Consider the following 15,410-nt stretch of genomic DNA (forward strand, 5'->3'; position numbering starts at 1 on the left):
CTTGTATTTAATAATATAACAAGTCAAATTTGGCTTTTCGATTAAGGAAATTTGTTATAATATTTCTTAAAATAATTCAATTTGTTACTCATAAATTGTGATGTCATGGAACATGCGAACTTAAATAGAATTTGCAAAAATAATTTTTCTTTCAAATAAGATTTTATATTTTTATTTTCAAATAATACTAGATTCCAATTAGAAAAATAGTGATATTTTTTGTAGTTTATTTTAGAATATTGACATTGATTTTTTTTTATCATATAACATTTCATTTGTTTTATCAGTAAGTTAAAATTTATATACTTTAAAATAATATATTTATTTAAAAAAGAAGTATAAATTTATTTATATTTTCCAATATAACCGATTATTTTCTTTTATAAAAACTTATTAAGTTAAAGTTGAAGCTTGCATTCAGATTCATCGGATCAGAAAATCTTCAATTTTATTTTGTTCATATACCTATTTTGGCCTATAGCATGGCACCCTAATAATTAAAAATAAAAATAATAATAATAATTAGCAAATGAAATATATAATAAAAAATGTTGGGAATAATAATTAGGTCACCATCAACGTGAATAACCCAAGTTTATAAAAGAAGCATCTCACAACGCATTTTGGGATTTCTCAAATTTCTCTCAATCAAACGTTAAAAACCACATCACTCTCTTTCTCTCTGATTTTCTCTCTTAATGGTTTTTCTGTTCCTTGTTCTTGTTCAGTTGTTCCAAATTTCCATTTTCATTGCAGCCACAGAAACAGAAAACCAAACAATCATCAATCTCCAACCCTTTCGCAGGTAAATTCAGTTACCCTTTATCGTTTCTGAGGTTTTTTCTCGTTTTATTTTTGTTTTTATTTTTTTTTTATATATTTTACATGATTATTACCATCATGATGTTGTATCAAAGTTTGAAACTATTCGTTTTTGAGCTCAATTTGATTTGATTTGGTTTGCAACACGGCACGGCATTCTCTAATTGTTCCTCACTGTTTTGTTTCTTGAGAATATCGCTCACCATGGCTTCTGAGCTTCCTAATTACTGTGCAATTTCTGGGTTTTGTTGGAAAATTATTCATGTTGAGTCATAATTTGAGTAAGTTTTTTTTCCCTGCTCATAGATTTAAGAAATTTGATGCTTAATGGGATGAGGGAAGAGTTGTGTTTTGGGTTATAAAATTTATTCTTTCCTTAATTCTTTGATGACTCTTAGTTGGTTTTAATGTAATCCTCTCGAATGGCAATTGCTAAATTTCACTATTTTTATATTTATTATATTTGCTGCTACTTTGCTTGTTTTCATTTATTAAATACTTCTGATATTGCACACAATTTTGCTAACATTCTTACTAATCAAATAACCATAAATCAAGGATTAAAAAGAATTAATTGAAAACAGATAGAGTGTGTCAGTGTTCTTATGTAAACCAGCTGTTTGATTATTTGATTCACTCAGTTTCATTGCTTCTGCATGGCTCACTGCTACCTTTGGTTTGGATCTATTCATTATTTGAAGTCATATGCTTGTGTCAATATTCAAGTTTTCACACACTTGTTTTCTGTTTCATGGTCTTGAATTATTTACTTCTAATATCTCTAGAACCAGCATTTGATTATAATATTTGTACTAGAGGACGCTGCAAGTCAGCGGCTGTTAATTTCCCTTCAAATTATATCCTATAAAATTATCCCGAAAAGCCACCTTGGTGTTGAAGTTATGAGAAAGTAAGATTACGATGGCATATATGTCATTATTTGATTCATGTACTTGATCTCACCTAGTAGTTGAAGGCTTAGCTATTTCTATTGTTTGTTCCAATCAACCGTAATGTTTTGTGTAGCTTAAATATCCACAAATTATATCTAATATATTTATGTTACTAAGCCTTTTCTTTATTTATTTTTCTTTCTTTCAGGTGTGCCTACTAAATTTTGCTGCTGTGTAGTTGAAAGTTAACAAGTTTCTGCTTTGTTCTTTGGTAGTTCTTCAAAGCTTTTTAAGAAGTTCATCATCTTCAGTATTCTCTAGTGTCACTACAAAACCAGGGAATGCTGAATGATGTGCTTGCAAGTAAATAGTTCCTTCTCGGAGTTTAATGAGGCTTTGGCTCCATCTGGGCTAGCCTTGTTTATCCTTGATGAGATTGGGTGTTCAAACCTCTGCCGACGTCTATTTTTCGCTCATGTGCCGGTCACCGGAAATCTCAATAGTTGTTCAATGCCAGAACATGAACTTTGTGAAGATGGTTGATCTTGGAGAATCTTCTTAATCCCCATTTTGGTCACTTAACTACATCTACTTAGTGTATTATAGCACTGATTTCAGCATCCCGTGTAGGTCTTACTAGAAATGGAACAAAAAGGAAGTGTGCTTATGCAGCGATACGAACTAGGGAAGTTATTAGGCCAAGGGACCTTTGCAAAGGTCTACCATGCTAGGAACCTTGCAACTGGCATGAGTGTGGCCATTAAGGTAATTGATAAAGAGAAGATATTGAAAGTTGGGATGATTGAACAGATTAAGCGTGAAATTTCTGTGATGAGACTAATTCAGCATCCACATGTGGTTGAGCTTTATGAGGTAATGGCCAGTAAAACCAAAATCTACTTCGTCATGGAGTATGCAAAAGGGGGTGAGCTCTTCAACAAGATACTTAAAGGAAAACTCAAAGAGGATGTTGCCAGGAGATACTTTCAGCAACTGATTAGTGCAGTAGACTATTGTCACAGCCGGGGTGTGTGCCATCGAGATTTGAAACCAGAAAATCTACTATTGGATGAAAATGAGAATTTGAAGGTTTCAGACTTTGGATTGAGTGCTCTTGCTGAATCGAAGCACCAAGATGGATTACTCCATACAACATGTGGTACGCCCGCCTATGTTGCGCCAGAAGTGATAAACAGAAGGGGTTATGATGGGGTGAAAGCTGATATATGGTCCTGCGGGGTAGTCTTGTTTGCTCTGCTGGCTGGTTATCTTCCATTCCAGGATAAAAATCTGATGGAGATGTATAGGAAAATCGGTAAGGCGGAATTCAAATTTCCTAAGTGGTTTGCACCTGATGTTCGCCGATTGTTGTCCAAAATCTTGGATCCAAACCCAAGGACAAGGATATCAATGGCCAAAATCATGGAAAGTTCTTGGTTTAAAAAGGGGTTAGACAAGTCTGTGATTACTGCAACTGAAAACAAAGAGCTAGCCCCTCTGGATGCTGAAGGTGTTTTCGACACATGCGAGAACTGTCCAATTGCAAAGCCCAAGAAAGAGCAGGGAAAACCTTTCAATTTAAATGCCTTTGACATAATCTCTTTCTCCTCCGGCTTTGACTTATCCGGTTTGTTTGAGGATGCCGAGCAAAAGAAAGAGGTCCGGTTCACATCCAACAAGTCCGCCTCGACCATATTCTCTAAGTTGGAAGACATTTGCAAGCGCTTTCAGTTAAAAGTGAATAAGAAAGACGGAGGTTTGTTGAAGTTGGAAGGTTCCAAGGAAGGCAGAAAAGGGATCTTGGGCATTGATGCTGAGATTTTCGAGATAACCCCACAGTTCCATCTGGTAGAGTTGAGAAAGGCCAATGGTGACACAGTGGAGTACAAGAAGCTTCTGAAACACGACATTCGGCCGGCTCTCAAGGACATTGTTTGGTCATGGCAGGGAGAACAACCAACACAACATGAAGTGGTGCCGGAAGAGCAACAACAGCAGTCTCATGTTGTGCCTGGTTATTAGGTGCTTGATGGTGTGTACTATGCAAACTACTTGAATGTTGTTTTTACTACCTAGGGTGTTATTATGTTATAAGCTTAACTATGTTATGATCTTGGTCAAGTCCCCTTGTTAATTTGACATATAGTCAGAAATAAGGTGGCTAGTTCAATCTCTTGTACAGATTGTATAACTGAATTGCAAATTTGACCATTTGGATCTTAAATTCTATTCCCATTATCAGATTTTAGTATTTTGTTTTTACTGAATATTGTGTTCTTTCAAATGGCATTTTCTGCATTTTGAAGCTGCAATGATCTCATGGCTTCTACTGAAAGCACCATCCTCACAACCTCCATGGTGAAGGGAGGGAATGAATCCTTTCACGTTAGAATTTTATATGATCTTATCATATAACTACACCCAGGGAGTTAGACAAAAAAAAAAAAAGAACTATTTTCCCTTTTTTAACTTGAAGTGGAAGTTTATGTAGCAAGAGTGAATACCACCAGGTCAACAAGCAATTGAGACCATTCATGATGGGTTTAATTATTATTAATCATGTTGACATGTTGGGTTCAACTTTAATCTATCTACATTATTTTCTTCGAATGAGGCAACAGTCATCAAATGATAAGAAGACAACTAAATAAATCAGTGTCAAGATTATAATCACAAATTACATTATTATTGAAAATATAAACTTGTATTTAAGCAATTTATAAAACTGCTGTTCAACAATCTTTTACAAAAAGATTCTCTCTCTCATAAACAGCTTGAAAATCAGTACCCCACAAAGCATGAGTTCAACAACAATGCACAAGAATTCATAACAGTGACGTCTTTTCCTGGTTCAGCCCACAAATTGTTAGAAACAATGGATGCAATGTCGATTAGTCATTGTCAAGCTGGACCAAGGTGCTAATCAACTACCGCATTTAGTTTTGGTTAGAACTTAGAACATGCTCAACGTTCAAGGCCATGGCTTTTCAAGTAACAAAACTCCTTTTATTTATTGAATTTAAGGGTAAATTATAAAAAATGCACCCGAATTATTCTATCTTTTGATAAAAAAATATTTTTGAATTTTGTTATAGATAATTTTTTTTAAATTATTTAAAAACGCAACAAAAATGTCAAAAAAAATTATTCTTATATAAGTGTTAAACGACTTTTGTATTTAACAAATCGCATAAGCATTTAATCTAAAAGTTGATAGGAATAGTTAGATAACTATTTAGAAAATACACACAAAAAATCGAATAAAAATTTAACTTTTAGATTTTTTTATTTTTTAAAAGTATTATTAGTTGTTGACAAATAAATTACAAAAAAATATATATACTTAACGAAATATCACAACTTTAAGAATAAATATATCTATTTTTCTAATAATACTTACAAAAAATTGTATCAAAATTCAATTTCTAAAATATTTTTTGATAATATATATTTAATGTTAAACATTTTGTCACATTTTTAAATAATTTGAGAATATTTTTATCGATAATAAAATTTAAAAATATTTTTGTCAGTGCTAAAATACTTCAGATGTATTTTTGATGGTTTACCCTTGAATTTAATTAACCCACTATCAATAATGATAGAAAATGGAAATAGAAAATGTTTTCAGTAATTATACACTATAATTATTAAATTTTTTTCATTTTCCATTTTGACTATTAGAAATAAAAACAGAATATTGTTCACGAAACAAAATATTTTGTTTTTTCGGCATACCACGAAACAAAATATGCTCACATATCATTACCGGCTTTTTGTTTTCCTAAAAATTTCTTGTATGAAATTGGACTCTTTTATAGTTTTATCCGCATTTATTCTTTATTTTTCGCCAAATATGTGATTTCAGTGGGTGTTTTTTTTTTTTCTATTTTCTTTTCAACTTTATTTTAATAGCGGGCCTGAAAATAAATGGGACTTCCAAAAATCTCATTGTGGGCCCATCCATGAATTTAACATCCAAACATATAATGAACACAAAAAAATTCAAGGAAAGAACCCTAGCTATATAGTTTCTGAGCTTCAGTTCCTAATTCTCAGTTTCCAATTTCACATCCCTGCTATTTTCCATGGTGCGAAACTGCGAATCTCTTCATTCATCTCTTTCTTCTCTCATATGTAATTGCCTAACTGTGTTCTATTCTCGATTGCAGGCTCCAAAGAAAGATAAGGCTCCTCCACCATCTTCCAAGCCCGCCAAATCTGGCGGTGGCAAGCAGAAGAAGAAGGTCCCTTTTCCTTTTTCAATTTTCATCTTTTTTTCTATATTTTATATGATTGTTATTATGATTTGGTGTTGGTGCTAATATGATTTTGTATCAACTATGATGTGATAATTAGGGGTAAATCATATTTAGTTATGTTGTATATCTGGATTTGATGATATATTTTGTTTTGGTTACGTAATTAATAATTTCTAAGGTTGAGAATTTGATGTGGAATTAACAGAAGTGGAGCAAGGGAAAGCAGAAGGAGAAGGTGAACAATCAGGTGCTGTTTGATCAGGCTTCATATGACAAGCTCCTCTCTGAAGCACCCAAATTCAAGCTCATCACTCCTTCCATTCTCTCTGATCGTCTGAGGGTACCTCTCTCTTTCTTTTCTCTTACTTGTTTGAATAGATTGAAAAGTGATAACATAGGTGTGGATGTGTTGTTGTTTTGATGCGTGTTCTGTAGTAGGATCATGGTTGTAGGTTAGGTTGTGATTTGGATTGTGGCCACTTCTTTATACAATATGTTCTTGAACGTGTGTTTTATTCTGTTGATCTATTCACATTCTAAGTTCGTAAGTCTAGCACTAATTCAAAGTTTCAAACTCAGCAATCCTGTTTGTGTTGGTGTTAGATTGCATTTTTTGGTGCTAATCCTAAGAAGCTTGTTATATGCAAGACTGATTGGCGTTATAAATGTTTAGTGTTTTTTTTTAATAGTAAGTTGTAGTATGTTGAAGAGGAGCTTTGGAGCAACGGTTGAGTTGTCTCCGTGTGATCTCAAGGTCACGGGTTTCGGCTGTGGAATTACATGACACCCTTTTGCACCGAGCTTCGTTTTTTTTTTTAGAAGTTGTAGTATCATAAGTTCAGTTGGTAGGCTCTTATGAGAAAATCAAGACAATGACTTCTCTGTTAGATATCCGTGCTTGCTATCTTGTTGCTTCTACTTCATATTTTTTTATATGTGATTGTCAACTTTACACTTCTATCCAACTCAATCCTTTTATTTTCTAGATTTGGTTTCCCTCTTAATTTTCAATAAGATTGTTGGTTTATATGGATATAATTCATTAAACTAAACTGTAATGACCTTGGCATTGATATTTTTGGTTAACCATTTCCATATATAATGCTTGAGAATCTTTTTCTTGATGGCATACTGACAATTTTGATTGCTACTTTTGTTATGGTTTCATATCCAATGCATTCTCTAAGCATAAAACAATTTGATATTGATTCTCATAAGCGCTACAGAAACAAGGTTCTATCCTTTCCAAACCAAAGAAGTCATTATTTTCCTTTCACTGTACAGATTAATGGGTCACTTGCAAGGAAGGCGATAAGAGAGTTGATGGCTAGAGGTTCAATCCGGCTGGTGTCCGCTCACGCGAGTCAGCAGATTTACACTAGGGCAACAAACACCTAGATGTAGTACCTCGCAAGATCAATGAAGAAATTTTTGTTTCAGTTTGAGATGTACTTCAGACTAGACTAATGTTGAATGCATCTGAGGTTTTTTTTCTGTCCTTGATAATATATATTGCTTTTGTTTGTTTATCATTTTGATATTCTCGCCATGTTTGCAAATCTATTTAGTTGAATTGCTAATTTGGTGGAGACTCAATTTTGCAACCAACTTGTTACTGTTGCGCCGCGCTTAGTATTTTGTTAATTTCTAATTCGACCTGGAAATTCATTTGGGTATGGTTATCATGACTTGAAATTTAGTATGAGTAGTGTATGACCATCAAATCGCAACTAGTAGAACAGTGTTGTATCTTCGACATAAATGTCTAATAATATGCTTAATGTAATTTAATGGAAAAAAATTGTTTTTTCAATTTTATTTTATATAAGTAATAAATTGGGTTGACTAAAGAGGTCACATTTTCTTGTTTGAGGATTTTTTTTTTTTATGTTAGATAATGCAAAGATATAGGACAACGATGGTTTTTCACTTTTGGTAAATTATTATCTTGGTCCCTGATGGTTTTTCACTTTTGGGTAAATGTTTGGGGAGTTTGATTTTGATGCACTAATAGTGTAAAATAATTTACATAGTTGTGCAATTGTATACATTCTTGACAGTGTAAAATAATTTATATAGTTGTGCAATTGTATACATTCTTGTGCAATCGCATCCATTCTTCTTGATGACAAAAACTATTTTACGTAATTGAATGCATGTGTAAAATTATGTTACACTAATAGTGCATCAAAATTAAATTTAATATTTGGGTTAAATTTTAATTTGGTCCCAAACGTTTCAAAAGTTCTATTTTAATCCCAAAAACTTTCAAATATTCTATTTTAATCCAAAAAAAGTTTTAAGCAGGTTTAATGTTGTCTTCATTAAATTTGATACAAACAATTTACATATTGAAGAGTTAATAATAGCATTGAATTTTAATATGTAAGTAAAATCGATCCACCAACAATTATTAATATAAAAGTTTTTATTTTATTTTGAAGCGTTGATAATTGATTGTTAGGATTTAGAGTTTTGTACTAAAAGAAAATTAAAAAGTGTTACAAGAAGGTTTTTGTAATTTTTTTTAACACAGAAAAAATATGAATTAACTAATAAAGTTAGTAACATCCACGTCTTTTATTTCGTTAATTATTAGTGTCAAGTTTAAGACACTATTAAACATATTTAAAACCTTTTAAGATAAAAATAAAACCTTAAAATAGAAATAAGATATTTAAAATGTTAAGGCCAAATTAAGATATAACCTAAATATTAGTGATAAATATAATGTTTTACTCTTAACTTTTAAAGCACAAGGGCTAAGGAAGAAGTGGTCAGTTTCCGTATTTTGTTATTAATGTGCCGATGGGAACAAGGAATTTGGCAAGTAAGCATTATTTCTTGGAATTCAATCTCAGACACAATAGTGTTTAGTTATGTATGCTATACCAGTCAAAATGATTAAATTGATCACTTCTTAAGATTATAGTGTCGCTATTATGTGAACTTTTCCTTTGGTTAAGTAATAGGATAGATAGCTAGTCTGAAAAATTTTTGTAATTGATTTATAGTTTTTTTAAATAAAATAATATATGAAAATTTTGTAATAGATTTATAATTTTTTGAGAAAAAATAATAAATAATTTCTTGAAAAATTGAAATGTTAGTCTTGTAGTTCCTAAATCATGCAAGGTTGCAATATTAGACACAATTCATTATTTTCAATATTTTATCCTATTCGGTCAGAAATTTATAAGTATAATTATAATTTGGTTTAATTATTCTATAATTTCGTAAAATTTTTAATTAGGTCTTTATACTTTTTTTTTCTTTTAATTGAGTCCTTGCACTAATTTTTTTTAATTGAGTCCTTACATTTTTTTCTTTTATTTTAATTTCTGCATCAATTCTTTTTTAGTTGGGTCCTTATACAATTAAGCCAATTATTACCAAAACGGATGTAATTGAAAAAAAAATTATTGCGAAGACCCAATTAAAAGAAAAAAAAGTATAAGAACTTAATTGAAAATTTTGCAAAACTATAAGAATCAATAGAATAATTAAATTTATAATTTTTTAAAGATTTATTTTTTTTAGAAAATTATAAGTTTTTTTTTTTTTTTGGTATTGAGACACTTGTAAGTTTATTATAAAGTTTTCTCAAAGAGACTTATTTGATATATATATATATTTTTTCCTTTAGGACATAGAAGTCCATCATAAACTTTTTTAAGGACCTAATGTTTCTATTACTCTCTTTTTTGGTACACCTTATACTGACAGAGAAAAGTAAACATCTATGATGGAGGAAAATGAATTTGTATGATTTATAAAAAAAAATATTTTCTTATTAGTCTGACATTTATTTATCTAACTAGCGGATATTTATTTTTCATTTATACTTAAGTTTTGTTTATTTTTATAAAGTCATATATATTATTCATCTATGATAGATATTTATTTTTCTTTGTAAAATATATTTACTAACAAGGGGGGTAGAAGGTAAACACAAAAAGTTGTGTACACCAATATTTTGTTTAATTTCTCTTAAAATTAAAGCCATAGAAATAAAATTATAACTTATTTTAATCCAAAAGTGCCAACATTAAATTATATCAATTAATCTCAAATGGTATTTCTTTGTTTAAAATAAAATTTCGTGTAAATTTTATGCAGAGCCACTGTTAACGTATTCTAAAAATCAAGTGCTAAATAAAATTAATCAATTTTTTTCAACTATTTTATCTACTGATTAAAAGAATTTAAACTATAGGATCTTATCAATATTTGATAAACTACAGAAACTTGCAATATAACTAGACCAGCTGAGCAATTAGGGTGCAGTGTAACTAATTTGTTCATATCATGTTTTCTTTTTCAATGTTGCTGGAAGTAACTACGAACTTAAAGTATGGAACATATATTTTTATTTTCGCTCATACTGTCTGCAAAATTAAAATATAACACGCAAGAACGTAATTCTTTCTACTATGATTTTAATTGGAAAATATGAAATTTTTTGTTTAAATAAAAAGATGAATCATAAGGTAGAGATACAAATTTAAAAATATTCCGAGTGTTTGGTGCAAGTATGCAAGATAAGGTCAGAAAGAGAAAGTGGGATTATAAATAATACACTATAATTACGGTTGTTGTTTTTATTAGGAAAAAGAAAAAAAAAGAATATGAAGCAACATGATGTTATAAAATAACTAAATAAATAAATAAGGAAGAGGTAACAAATATAAAATAAAGAGATATAAAGAGAGAGAAGTATTGCAACGTAAGGGAGAGAGAGAATTGTTTATTGCTTGTTGTGTGTATCTTTCTTTTGCCTCAGTACATGTATTCATAGGCACACAAGAGATAACATTTTCAACTCTCATTAAACTCTCATTAAACTCATCTCTCTTGAGAATGTGAGCCGCCCATATTAAATGATGGTCATCCACCTCATTTGGTCTTATCACAACACTCCCCCTTGGATGACCATTTAGGATTATTGCCTCGTTAAAACCTTACTAAAGAAAAATCCAATGGGAAAAAAACCTGACCAAGGGAAAAAGAGTACAGTCTCCCCCTCTTGCCGACATCATTTAATGTCTTGAAATCCGCGAATCCCAATCTCATGTACCAATCTTTCAAAGGAGGATTTTAGGAGTGAATTTGTGAATAAATCTGCCAGATTGTCACTTGAGTGGATCTGTTGGACATCAATTGTCCCTTGATTTTGAAAATCATGAGTGAAGAAGAATTTAGGAGAAATATGCTTTGTTCTATCACCTTTGATATATCCGCCTTTAAGTTGAGCAATACATGTTGTATTATCTTCAAACAGGACAATTAGAGCTATCTTCTGATTAATCAGTCCACATGATGACAGAATATATTGGATCACACTTCTGAGCCAAAAACACTCGCGACTTGCTTCATGTATCGCTAGTATTTCAGCATGATAAGAGGATGTTGCTACAATTGTCTGTTTCGTGGACCTCCATAATATAGCTGTTTCACCATATGTGAACATGTATCTTGTTTGAGATATCCCTTTATGTGGATCAGACAAGTATCCAGCATTTGCATAGCCAACTAATAGTGACTTAGATCCATAGGGATAAAATAATCTCATATCAACCGTTCCATGAAGATATCGAAAGATTTGCTTGATTCCACTCCAATGTCTTCTGGTTGGAGAGGAACTATACCTTGCTAGTAAATTCACTGCGAATGATATACCAGGTCGCGTATTATTAGCAAGATACATTAGTGCTCCAATGGCACTAAGATATGGTACTTCAGGACCAAGGATATCTTCATTCTCTTCTTTAGGACGGAATTGATCCTTTTTCACATCCAAAGATCTTACAATCATTGGGGTACTCAAAGGATGTGACTTATCTATATAAAATCTTTTCAAGATCTTCTTTGTGTATGTCGCTTGACAAAAAAGATCCCATTTTTTGTATGCTCGATCTGCAGGCTGAGACAAAATTTAGTCCTTTCAAGATCTTTAATCTCAAACTCTTCTTTCAGAGTTTTTATAATTGTTGGAATCTCTTCAGGAGTCCCAATGATATTTAAATCATCAACATACACATCAATTATAATGAATCCAGATGCGATTTTCTTTATGAAAACACATGGACAGATATCATCATTCTTGAATCTGTTTTTGGCCATATACTCAGTAAGACGATTATACCACATTCGTCCAAATTGCTTTAGACCATATAAAGATCTTTGCAATTTAACTGAGTATAATCCTTGCGAATATTCATTGGATGGTTTAGATATCTTTAGTCCTTCAGGGACTTTCATATAGATATCTCGATCTAATGAGCCATACAAATAGGCTGTTACCACATCTATTAAATGCATATGTAGTTTATGATATGCAGATAAACTGACCAAATAACGCAATGTTATCGCATCCACTATAGGGAAATACGTTTCTTCATAATCTATACCGGGCCTTTGTGAAAAATCTTGTGCCACAAGTCAGGCTTTATAGCACACAACTTTATTTTTCTCATTTCGTTTTTTCACAAATACCCACCGGTATCCAACAGGTTTTACATCTTCTGGTGTACGGACTACAGGTCCAAAGACTTCACGTTTTGCAAGTGAGTCTAATTCAGCCTTCATGACTTCTTTCCATTTTGGCCAATCATTCCTTTATCGACATTCTTCGACTGATCTTGGCTCAAGATCCTTACTTTCATGCATGATATTCAATGCCACATTATATGCAAATATTTCATTGACAATTGTCTTATTTCGGTTCCATTTCTCTCTTGTAAATACATCATTTATCGAGATCTCATCATTTTCATAATTTTCAGGTACCTGAACGTCTTCTGGCATTAAAATTATATCAGAATTTTGGACAATTACAGGTGTCTTTACTATATCTTTTTCAACAGGAATAGTATTTACCTCTTTTCTCTTTCGACAATTTTTATCTTTAGAACTGACAGGCCTGCCATGCTTCTGGCGTGTATTTGCTTCAGTGGCTATTTGTCCTATCGGGACATCAATTCGAATTGGGGCATTTTTCGCCCTGCCACGCTTCTGGCGTGAATTTGCTTCAGTGGCTACTTGTCCTACTGAGACATCAATTCGAATTGGGGCATTTTTCGCTGGTATATAAGATTTGGTTATCCTCTTTGTATAGGAAAATGCATCAGGCAATTCATTTGCTATTCTTTGCAAATGTATAATCTTTTGAACTTCTAGTTCACATTGCCCGGATCGAGAATCTAAATGCATCAACGATGATGCATTCCAATTAAGTTCCTTTTCAAGAAGCTTATTCTCTCCCCCTAATATTGAAAATTTTGATTCATCAAAATGACAATCCGCAAACTAGACTTTAAATACATCTCTCGTTTGTATCTCAAGATACCTCACTATAGAGGGAGAATCATATCCAACATATATCCCCAATTTTCTTTGGGGTCCCATTTTGGTACGATTAGATGGTGCAATGGAAACATATATCGCACACCCAAATATTCTTAAATGAGAAATATTTGACTGCTGGCCAAAAGCTAATTGCATAGGAGAGAACTGATGGTAACTCGTTGGCCTCAAACGAATAAGTGCTGCGACATGTAAAATAGCATTCCCCCAAACCGAGGTTTGGAGATTTGTTCTCATAAGTAAGGGTCTAGCAATCAATTGAAAGTGTTTAATAAGCGATTCTGCTAACCCATTTTGTGTGTGAAGATAAGCTACTGGATGTTCAACACTTATTCCATTAGCCATACAATAAGCATCAAAAGCTTGGGAAGTAAATTCACCAGCATTATCAAGGCGAATTGCTTTGATTGGATTTTCTGAAAATTGTGCTTTTAATCGAATAATTTGAGCCAGTAATCTCGCAAATGCCAGGTTGCGAGAAGACAATAAGCACACATGTGACCATCTCGAAGATGCGTCTATTAGGACCATAAATATCTAAAAGATCCACATGGTGGATGAATAGGTCCACATATATCACCTTGAATCCTTTCTAGGAATTCAAAGGACTCAAATCCAATCTTTACTGGTGATGACTTTAAAATTAATTTCCCTTAAGAACATGCAACATTACAAAATTTACTAGATTTAAGAATCTTCTAGTTCTTTAGTGAATGTCCATGAGAGTTTTCAATAATTTTTCTCATCATGGTTGTTCCCGGATGACCCAATCTATCATGCCAAGTTATGAATTCATTTGGGCTGGTAAACTTCTGGTTTACAATGTCATGTGATTCAATTGCACTAATCTTAGTATAATATAACCCAGATGAAAGTGAGGAAAACTTTTCTAATATAAATTTCTTATTTGAATCATGAGTTGTGATATATAAGTACTCATGATTTTCCTCATTCATTGTCTCAATATGATATCCATTTCGGCAAATATCTTTAAAGCTCAACAAGTTTCTTCGAGACTTGGTAAACAATAGTGCATTATTTATTATGAATTTTGTTCCTCCAGGAAACAAAATTATAGCTCTTCTGGAGTCTTCTATTACATTGCCCGAGCCAATAATAGTATTAACATATTCTTCTTTTGGCACAAGATGGGTAAAATATATAGTACTTTTAAGAATAGTGTGCGAACTTGCACTATCTGCAAGGCAAATATCTTCAGAATATGTCCTTACCATTTTTCTTCAAAAAATAAATGATAATAATAATAAAATGAGTAGAAGTACATGCACAGTAAAATTATTCACATGAATACTTAACAAACACATACATATATCAAACTATTCCAACATTGATCAAATAGCCAATATTACCTTCAGAATCCTTAAAGAAATTGGATACATCATAACGAGTGGTGGAATTTTCATCATTTGAAACAAAATTTGTTTCTTTTTCTTTGTCATTCATTTTCAAGGATGCTTGATAAAGATCAACTAGGTGCCTTGGGGTACGACAGGTACGTGACCAATGGCCCTTTCCACCACAACATAAATATTTATCCTCAATTGATATACTTTGCCTATTATTTCTTTTTTTATCCCACTTCTGGTGAGATCTTTCTTGTGAACATAATTTCTTTTCCTTTCATAATTTTTTTTTGTTATCAAAATCTTGCTATTTACCTCTTCTAGGGTTATAATTTGCCGCATTTGCTTCAGGAAATGGGGCGGCGCCATCTGGGCGCGCTTCATGATTTCTCAAAAGTAACTCATTGTTGCGTTCAACAACAAGAAAGCAAGAAATTAACTCAGAATATTTTTAAATTCTTTTTCTCGATACTGCTGTTGCAGGAGCACATTCGAGACATGGAAGGTCGAAAAAATTTTCTCTAACATATCGGGTTTGAGGAAGTATCACCGTCTTTTGATGATTGTACCTTTCTTCAAGGTCTTTCCACAGATCTGCAGGATCTTTTAATGTGGGATATCCATTTTTCAATCATACTTCAAGATAATGTTGAAGAAAAATTATGGATTTGACTTTATTCTTTTGAGATGTATTATTTTCAGCC

At 32.1% G+C, this 15,410-nt stretch overlaps 2 protein-coding genes across 2 annotated transcripts; both read left to right on the plus strand.

Moving 5' to 3' along the window:
• Nucleotides 1-626: 626 nt before the first annotated feature.
• On the plus strand, nt 627-3,939 carry LOC107485246 (CBL-interacting protein kinase 2). The gene is made up of 2 exons (XM_016105760.3): nt 627-805; nt 1,924-3,939. Exon 2 carries the CDS (start codon nt 2,358-2,360, stop codon nt 3,735-3,737), a length of 1,380 nt encoding a protein of 459 aa, XP_015961246.1. The 5' UTR covers nt 627-805; nt 1,924-2,357; the 3' UTR covers nt 3,738-3,939.
• Nucleotides 3,940-5,887: 1,948 nt separating this feature from the next.
• LOC107485247 (40S ribosomal protein S25-3) lies at nt 5,888-7,509 on the plus strand (the record flags this gene model as incomplete). Its single annotated transcript, XM_016105761.3, is given in 3 exon segments — nt 5,888-5,962; nt 6,183-6,317; nt 7,262-7,509. Coding segments are annotated over 3 exon segments (324 nt in total), but the record flags the coding sequence as incomplete, so codon positions are not given.
• Nucleotides 7,510-15,410: the final 7,901 nt, after the last annotated feature.

This window comes from Arachis duranensis, chromosome 4, assembly GCF_000817695.3.
Source record: "Arachis duranensis cultivar V14167 chromosome 4, aradu.V14167.gnm2.J7QH, whole genome shotgun sequence".
Taxonomy (NCBI): domain Eukaryota; kingdom Viridiplantae; phylum Streptophyta; class Magnoliopsida; order Fabales; family Fabaceae; genus Arachis; species Arachis duranensis.